At 39.2% G+C, this 9,655-nt stretch overlaps 1 protein-coding gene across 1 annotated transcript in view; it reads right to left on the bottom strand.

The window, feature by feature from the left end:
* Positions 1–5,182: 5,182 nt before the first annotated feature.
* Positions 5,183–9,655, bottom strand: part of RICTOR (RPTOR independent companion of MTOR, complex 2) — a 76,173-nt gene continuing 71,700 nt past the window's right edge. The window contains exons 34-36 of the mRNA XM_010008715.1: positions 6,771–6,894; positions 5,727–5,865; positions 5,183–5,555 (exon numbers count right to left, since the gene is read on the bottom strand). Coding sequence (XP_010007017.1) covers positions 5,481–5,555; positions 5,727–5,865; positions 6,771–6,894 — 338 coding nt within the window. The 3' untranslated portion in view covers positions 5,183–5,480. The remainder of the gene's footprint in view (positions 5,556–5,726; positions 5,866–6,770; positions 6,895–9,655) is intronic.

Here is a 9,655-nt window from a genome sequence, read left to right as displayed (position 1 = left end):
CCTGCTATGGACATGCTGTGTCTCTGGGGCTTGGCTGCAGTAACTCTGCCCAGGGAGCAAGGGGAGGGGTTGCAGGCAGTGGGGCCAGCCCTGCCTTCCTGATGGTGGGTGAGACACTGTGGCCTCTTCAGAGTTCCCACCTCGGCTCCAATGGTCATTCTTGGGAGAAATTTCATTATCTGGAAGCAAGGAAACGTCCCAGGTGCCAGGTTGCTTGGCGATGTGATGAGCTCGTCTATCTATAAACCTTTCTGCTCCCTGGCCCTCTTTCACGAAATGACTTCTGCTTCTAGGCACATAAGCAGGATTCCAAGGAGGATAATGGTTTTGTGCCAGTCAAAGGGTACAGTCCAGGCATGAGAAGTAGAAATAAAGATTAGAAAGGTATTTTTGCATGGGTGGGGAGGTGTGTATAATTTTTGTATTTTCTAAGACATCTGTCATCACATAATGGAAAATTATTAATTCTCAGCATTACTATGCTAAATTTTTAAAATAAAAATGGTGTAAAGACTATGATGCATCCCAGGACATCTTAAAAAGCACTGATGTAAAATATATTTTGACAAATGTTTATTTGGAAGGCTTCAGGTGGTTCTAGTTAATTAGTAACTTACAAATATAAATAAAATTCCAACCCACTTTGAGTGCTGAGAGATACAGTTGAGACCAGAACAACTAGAAGTTGTTTAAGTACATTTTATTAACAATGCATCCCTTTGATAAGATTACGCTTCAGGAGGCTTCTAATGCCCGTTGACACGAACTGTACACACTATACAGCAACAAAAACAAACAAACAAAAAAAGAAAAAAAGGGAAAAACAAAAAAAGAAAAACAAAACCCAAACAACCACAACAGAAAGAAAACCACAAAAAAAAAATATCAAAAAAATCAAGGTGGGCAATACCATTTTGGGACAAGCCTCTGTTTAAATTATACACAGCTCAATGCAATATTCTTACGGAAAATATAGAAATACTTTTTCTTTCTATGTTACAGGTATACAATATAAATCAGATTTCCATGTCTGCTCAGTGACCTACAAACACTAGAACCTCCAAATATGTAGCAGCGTATTACTAAATAAAAAAAGACCACACAGCAAAGGAAGAATAAGTATTGAGAATCTACTTGATCCCTTCCCTCCTCAGCTTGACTAATTTAGATATTATCTTGTAATACAGCTTTAGGGATGCTGACAGCCTAGTATTGGAATAATTTTTCAATTAAATTTACAAAATGTCTTCCTTTTATCCCCTAAGACATTGTATCTTGTGCTAAAATATCCTACTCAGTGGTGAAATGGCAAGTTACACTTTTTGGCATAAATTACATTTCTGAAATAAAATAGTGTATTTTACAATAGCAACTCAAGCAAAATGTGCAATTTCTGCATGCTGTGGCATTGCTATCCATCTATGTTACAAAAATAGTCTAAAGAAAATCCACCTTCTTCACTGAACATACAAATCTGTTGACAACAAAACTATACAGGGAACCAGAATCAGGAATTAAACAAAAAAAAAAAGTGAAAAAGGGGGCCTCTAGTGAGATACAAACATGCCTTCTAGCATGTTCCTAAGGATCTTCTAGAGTTCTCAGATTTTAGCCTTGCCAATTATCCCCTTATTAAGCACATGGTAACAGAAGTGTAACTTCAGTACCATGTTATGGGACCTGTCTTCAACTGGCTTTGGTGAAGCTCTGAGTAAGAGGACTCCTGTGCAGCCCTGCCCAGAAGCGAGCAGAAACCTTGGAGATGCTCTGAAGCTTGGCAAGAATTTTTCCACTATGATTACTCAGCTTGAACTCAAACTCACAAGGTTAACACCAGCTTCCTGCAGTCCAAAATGCCAAATACCAAGGCCAGGACACAGACCAAATAGCAACAACTCTTTCACCTCTCACTAGGCTTTGATCACTACCTATTTAAACTCCAATAGAAATATTTTCTCCAATATTTCTACAAACCTTTCACTTCACACAACTAGTAGCGGTGTAATAGGATTTTTAAGCCTCTCACTGCACATTACAGCTCTTGTTCAGCACCATTACATATGTTTCAGCAACCAGTACTCTCTCCGCTGCCTTCTTGCACATTTATGAGGGCAGCTCACCTCAGAGCGCCAAGGCACTGTGCCCTACATGACTGAATACTTCAGCACTCCATGGTGTCTTGGGTGAAAGCAACAAAGCTCCATGAGAGGCCATCAAGGGTATGGTTGTCACGTCAGATAAGAACAAGCAACTGTTTCAAGCACAACATGCCAAGGGCTGAACATACATGTTAGGCAACCTCAAAGCCTGACTGTATCCAGCTCCAAATGACATCATTAACAGCTGGGAGCCCTCAGCATCTCTGAATTTCACACGGCTGAAAAGGTCTCTCCCTCCAAAAACACTCGCAGCACCCAGCTTTGCCCTCCTCCCCACTCAGTGGAGAGAGAGAAACCCTTAGGAAGTAACTGGGAGCCCCATGGAAAGGACCAGAAGACTAAGAAAATTAGCCAAAAAATGTAGCAGAGCAAATGTGATTGGTTTCACACTCAGCCCCTCCCTCCCACAAAGGCTTTTTTCCCAGAGCTGAATACTTTGTGTCAGCATGTTGAATGATTCAGGAACTTTCTTTGCCACAGCAACCAAACCAGGCTTATATACAGTGTAAGTGAATGCTGTCTGCTTTAACATTTATTCAACAATATCCCCAGATCATTTAGATTAGAAAAAAATAAAGCAGGTGGTCTGTCAGCTTCCCTTGCAAACTCTTCTAGGAGAAGTAGAAGGATTCTTGATTAGGGTTTATATAAGCACAGTTTTTATTTACTACTGTTTTCTTTTGAAGTTTTATCACTAAGCAAATAAAACCTCAAAATAACAATTTTGAAAGGGATATTTAAAAAAAAAAAAAGAAATTTATAGAATTAGAAATTCACAGTTTGTAACTAGGCCAATACCAAATTCCTTCAATAACAGCATCCCTTCATTTGCCAATTAAAATGAAGCACTAATGTGAGCTTAATGTAAATACATAAATTCATTCTAGCAATGCTGGCTATTATGTACAGTACAGACTTCACATCCTTGATGCACACCTGTTGAAATCTACTGACACTCATACACTTTAAGAAAAAAAGTCATGTTTATAACTAAATTTGCAGCTATAATTTGTACACCAAGTTTCTGTTGCCACGGATCCCCATACAAGTGAGTACTTCAGAACACAAAAGGATTTCAGGATGAAGACACTTTCAGAAGCATATTGACACCACTTTTGTTTATCTTTTTATAATCAGAGGCCTTTCTATGGCACTTTCTACTTTAAGTGCTATGGTTAAACTGGTAACAAAGGAACAAAGGTGTTTTTTGTAAAATACAAGTGATGAAGTTATTTTGCTTTAACTGCAGAAAAATAAGATGGAGTTGTTTGATGTAACCCCATCTAGTTATTAAAACATATCTCTCATACTCCAGCCTAACTGAGGTAGTGTTTGAAACTACTGTTTAAGATATGCTAGCCCCATTTTAGGGAAATCTACATTATTTCCTTTGGAGTTTATACCACTATTTGGTCTACTGTGACTGACATTTTGGTTTTACAGAAGCACTTGCTTCTTATGACCAGAGAAGTCCAATATTTACTGGTGTGGTACATTTTCAGAGCATTTCAAATATCCCCTGACACACAGATGTATTATTTGTGTCATTGACCACAGAAGGGTTGAATCTATTTCTTTTTGCTCTTTCAGTGGGAACTCATGAAAAGATAATCTTAGGAACCAAAATTTGACTATGAGCAGCAACTTGAAATCTGCTTTACCAGAACCTGATGGTATGCAGTGCATGTAAGAACTCAGTGAAGTGATAGCTGTGAAGTGGTGCTTATGTGGCAAGATGAAATTTCCAATAAGAGTGAATAAATTCTACAGTTCACTAGGAATCCCATTTTACTATTCACAGAGCTACTTATTGAAATCTTGTTTAGCATACCAAACAAAAATAGAGTTATGAGCATCAGGGTAAATTTCACTTATCTTAAGTACTAATTTGACAATCATAAAAAATGGTAAAAGTGAATGGATAAAAATATGTTCTACTCAGTACAGTCCAGCTGAATTATTGACCTATATCAAAATCAAAGGGTAATCCCTTCTATTACAGGCATTCTAACAAAGGTGGCCATGCTGCTGTATATACACATTTGCATATATTTATTATTCGTATATAGGCTTCTGAATCCTTAGATCCATGATAAAGGTGACAGGGATTCTTACTTTTTTTTTTTAAGCTAGCACTCAGTAATTTAGAAACCTCACTAGTAACGTGACAGAAGCAACTATTTCAGTCATTAACAGTCACTGTATCTTGTAACTTCTGCAACAAGTCTTAAATACCAATATAAAACTATATGTACTACTGCTGCTCCAAAATTTGGTACTTAAGGCTTTTCACTACAATTATTAGTACTATCTGATGCTTGATCACTCATCCACTGAAAATTTAAATAAACCTTTGTTTTTTTATAAAAGGCTGTTTCCATGGAACTTGGAAAACAATCATGTCTTCTCACAAAAGCAGCAATGATTAAATGTCTTCAAGTTTAGTTTATACAATATTCATTTATCTGATACAAATCATGCTTTTTGAAGGATTTTAGCTAAGAGTAAGACCAACATTCGTACTATATGAGTGTGAGTGTAGAAACTGCAAACACATGCATATCATTCAGGGAAAACAATCCAATTTGAGCATTTTAGTTTAAATGTTTTAAAATCAAACTGTAGTGAAAATCCTTAACTGGTTCAGATAAGATACATGTACGTAAATGTAATGAAATTGGAGAGACGGCTAATAAAATGATTTACAGCTATAGTAATATTAAAATAACTTAAATGAAACCTCAGATTCAGAGAGGTTTTTCTTTCTGTCTGAAGTTACAAACCCCCAAGTAGTGTTATAAACAGTACAAAAACCAAGAGAGAAGAGCTAACATTAATCCCCAGCATCCATGATTACAGCACGGCTCCCCGTTGCTGGAAATGGAATGCACACTCATAGCTCCGATTCCTGGTATCCAGGGGTTAAAAAGCAAGGCATTGTTCTGCTTCTCTGGAACAGAATCGGAAGTCAATAAAAAAAAAGTCTCTTTGTGTTGTCCTATTATTTTTTTTTTTTCCTTTTCTTTTTTTTTACTTTATGGTAGAAAATGAAATGAAAACTTGTGGAGGTGTTCAGTGCTCGGCTCTTGCATATACTGGTAATTACTATTATTAAAACTATGGTAATGTTTAATAACTCCCCAAAGGGCTCAGAAGACTGGGGCAGTAATTGGTTGAAGAAGAAAAAGTTTTCAGTTCAGTCTTCAGGTACCAGTAGCTTCTGGAACGGCCTAGAAGATGATGCTCCAAGCTTTTTATCCAGTCAGAGGTTGTTTGAGCATTTCAGAGAGTCTATATGCAATGCATTGCGTGAGACAGAGGTCAGGAGTCAGCTGATGGATCAATTACTGGTTGAGTAGTTGGTGTTGCTAAAATAGCCTCTGCTTCTTCATGCATCTGAAAGATAAGGACAGATGCAGTATTAATGTTACTAGAGCTTTTACCAGAAAGATAACACAAAATGGCTTCCAGTCGGACATATCTGAAAGCATCTTTTATTCAGAACAGGCAACCTGTTCTGGGCTGGCACACTTTGGTGCATTCAGTGCATTCCAACCCTCTGCTTACTTGTAAGAACTGTACATCCTGAAATAGCTCCTGAATGAACCTCCGGGATGGAAGTCGAAAAGTACAGTGCGCTAGCAAGTAGGACACCTCTGAGTAAAGGCATATGTCATCAAACGCTTGAGGATACTTCTCCTTAATGCTGAAAAGAAAAGAAAAAAAACACCTGATTTTGTAAGCCTTGAACACATTTCTATCATCTATTAAGACACTGTTCAACTAGATTCTGATTGTCATCATTAACAAAACAGAACTCCTCAGTAATAGGCATTATATATTTGGATGTGACGAAGCAAGAAAATCAAGACAGATGACATTATTTTGTATGAAACTGGAAGGAGTCTGTATTAATGAGATGAAACAGAATATTGAACTTGATATTTGTACAGAATCGTTGACATCACCTAGTCTTAAAATAATACATGCAGAAAGAGAAAGAACTGGCATCCACACATACAGCAGTAATAAATAAACATGAAAGAGCTAATTTAATCACCTGTAAAGCATTTTAAGGCTGAAATGAGCAATCTATTCTTTTAGCAGTTGACTGTCAGTTTCCAAAGTTACGAGCACTGAAACCTACAGGTTTTATAACATTTGGTCCCTGGATTTATATTCCTATATTTTAACATAATTTTATCTACCAGTTAACTCCAGTAATTCTACTCTTGCTCAAATCAGATTTGTGTTTTTTCCAGTTACTTCCAGTTTGTTATTCTGCTTCTCTGCTACACATTATTTGGTATAACTAATAAAAAAGAATTAGTGATTCTAAAAGATCCATGATATACAGGGTATGTAATGATGTATCACTACAGTTGAACTACTGATTTAAAAAAGACTGGGGAAGAGTAAGAAACTAAAGACAGAGAAAGCATATTAAAAGGAAAATTCTTTGCTTAGTTTTCATGTTAAGTTCAATCGTTCAGTCACACCTGCCTGACCATTTTTTGAAAAGTCAGAAAAAAAGTTAATTATTATTCCAGATATCTGAAAGAATACATATGACTAGATGTTTCTAAAGCATCTGAAACGCATTGAACTTACGTCAGGAGTCCAGTTTCATGGCCCTTAGTTCCTACTGAACTACTCAAGTTGATTACTAAACGTAAGACTTCCTTCCGCAGAAGTATTCTGCACACCGGTGTATCATCTGGGATCGATTTTACTCCTGGAAAAACAGATTAAACAGCACGGAGTTCAAAGATAAGTTTATTTTCTAATCTTATGCTGCTTAAGTCTGTTTCAGCATTCCATAAATTCACACACATGCACATGTGTCTATATAAGTGGGCCCTCTCTGGAGGGGAATGGGAGACTTGGTTACTTGGGATATGGAGAAGGTTGATAACTTTTCTGCCTCAGTCTTTTCTACCAAGGGCTCAAGCCCAAGTCACAGAAAAGACAGGAACTGGAAGAATGAAGATCCACCCATGGTAGGGGCAGATCAGGATCAAGACCATCTAAGGAACCTGAAGGTGCACAAGTCCAGAGGACTAGTGGGTCCTGAGGAAACTGGCAGATGAAATTGCTAGGCCACTATCCATGATATGAGAAAAATCATGGCAGCCCAGTGAAGTTCCCACTAACTGGGAAAGTGGAAACATAATTTCCATTTTTAAAAAGGGAAAAAAGGAAGACCCAGGGAACTATTGGCATGTCAGTCTCATGTCTGTACCTGGCAAGATCATAGAGCAGAACCCCCTGGAAACAGTGCTGGTAACAGCCAACATGGACTCAGTAAGGGAAAATCCTGCCTGACAAATCTAGTGGCCTTCTATCAGAGGATTAAAGAGCTGGTGGATAAGGGAAGTGCAACTGATGTCATCTACTTGGACTTGTGCAAAGCATTTGATAATGCTCTGCACTATATCCTTGTTTCTAAATTGGAAGGACATAGACTTGACAGATGGACCACTCAGCAGATAAGGAATTGGCTGAATAGTTGCACTCAGAAAGTAGTGATCAATGGCTCAATGTCCAGATGGAGACCAGTAATGAGTGTAATGACCAGTAATTCCTCAGGAGTCAGTACTGGGACAGGTGCTGGTTGACATCTTTGTTAGTAACATGGACAGTGGGATTGAGTGCACCCTCAGCAAGTTTGCTGACAATACCAAGCTGTGTGGTGTGGTTGACACTCTGGAGGGAAGGGAGGCCATCCAGAGGGACAATGACAGGCTTGAGAGGTGGCCCTGTGCAAGCTGCATAAAGTTCAACCAGGCCAAGTGCAAGGTTGGGGCAATCCCAAGCACAAATGTAAGCTGTGGAGAGAACAGATTGAAAACAGTCCTGAGGAGAAGAGTTTGGGTGTGTTGGTTGACTAGAAGCTCAACACGAGCCAGCAATATGTGCTTGCAGCCCAGAAAGCCACGATGTCCTGGGCTGCATTGTAAGAAGTGTGGCCAGCAGGTCGAGGGAGGTGACTCTCCCTCTTTACTCTGCTCTTGTGAGACCCCACCTGGAGTACTGTGTCCAGTTCTGAGGCCCCCAGCATGAGAAGGACATGGAGCTAGCTGTAGGAGCTAGTCCAGAGGAAGGCCAGAACGATGATCAAAAGGCTGGACCCTTTGAAGACAGGCTGAGAGAGTTGGGGCTGATCAGCCTGGAGAAGAGAAGGCTCTAGGGAGATCTCAGAGTGGCCTTCCAGTACCTGAAGGGGCTACAGGAAAACTGGGGAGGGCCTTTTCCAAAGGGCATGCAGTGACAGGACATGGAGGAACAGTTTTAATGTGAAAGAGGGCAGTTTTAGATTGGCTACTATTAGGAAGAAATCTCTTCTGTGAGGGTGGTGAGGCACTAGAACATGTTGCTCAGGGAAGCTGTGGATGTCCTCTCACTAGAAGTGTTCAAGGCCAGGTTGGATGGGACTTTAAGCAACCAGGTCTAGTGGGAGGTGTCCCTGCCCATGGCAGAGGCGTTGGAGCTAGATGATCTTTAACGTCCCAAAAGGCTGGACCCTTTGAAGACAGGCTGAGAGAGTTGGGGCTGATCAGCCTGGAGAAGAGAAGGCTCTAGGGAGATCTCAGAGTGGCCTTCCAGTACCTGAAGGGGCTACAGGAAAACTGGGGAGGGCCTTTTCCAAAGGGCATGCAGTGACAGGACATGGAGGAACAGTTTTAATGTGAAAGAGGGCAGTTTTAGATTGGCTACTATTAGGAAGAAATCTCTTCTGTGAGGGTGGTGAGGCACTAGAACATGTTGCTCAGGGAAGCTGTGGATGTCCTCTCACTAGAAGTGTTCAAGGCCAGGTTGGATGGGACTTTAAGCAACCAGGTCTAGTGGGAGGTGTCCCTGCCCATGGCAGAGGCGTTGGAGCTAGATGATCTTTAACGTCCCTTCCAGCCCAAATCATTCTGTGATTCTATGTATTCTGAACTACCACCAACTATTGCCATTTAAATAGGAATTTAACCCTCCCCTATTATCAGGAATTTTAACACAGAAATATTTAAAAAAGGTAAACTACCATGTAATAAACGGAAAATCTGCAGGATCCAATTACAGTATTGTTCCTACCACTAAATCATGTAGTAAAATGGGCAAGTGATTACCTGCTCTGTTTCTATCAGACTCTGGAGAAGTTAGTTATGATAAGACATGATAGTTCAAAACGTAAAACACAAGCCTAAAAAAGAAATTTATTTCTCTTTATAGAAATTTAGTACTTTTACAATTTTTTCTTTTTTAACACCTGTGTGGAAAAAAAAGGCAATCAATTGGCTTGAAATGTTGGATGAAGAGCTATTTAATAACGTGCAGAAATGCTGTAGAGGAGGAGAAGAGTTTTGAAGTACATTCTCCCATCTGCCATTGCCATGGCAATTCAACTGTCTTCCTGGATAACAAACCATTGAAAGGGATTTTCTTTATATGTTGTTTTTATTCTTGTTATTTTTTAATTTGTTTTGGTCTCATTTTTTTAAATAATG

Source organism: Chaetura pelagica, unplaced genomic scaffold, assembly GCF_000747805.2.
Source record: "Chaetura pelagica isolate M959 unplaced genomic scaffold, ChaPel_1.0 scaffold31, whole genome shotgun sequence".
Lineage (NCBI taxonomy): Eukaryota > Metazoa > Chordata > Aves > Apodiformes > Apodidae > Chaetura > Chaetura pelagica.
The sequence above is the reverse complement of the archived record's forward strand: the minus strand, read 5'-3'. Positions and strand labels throughout refer to the sequence as shown.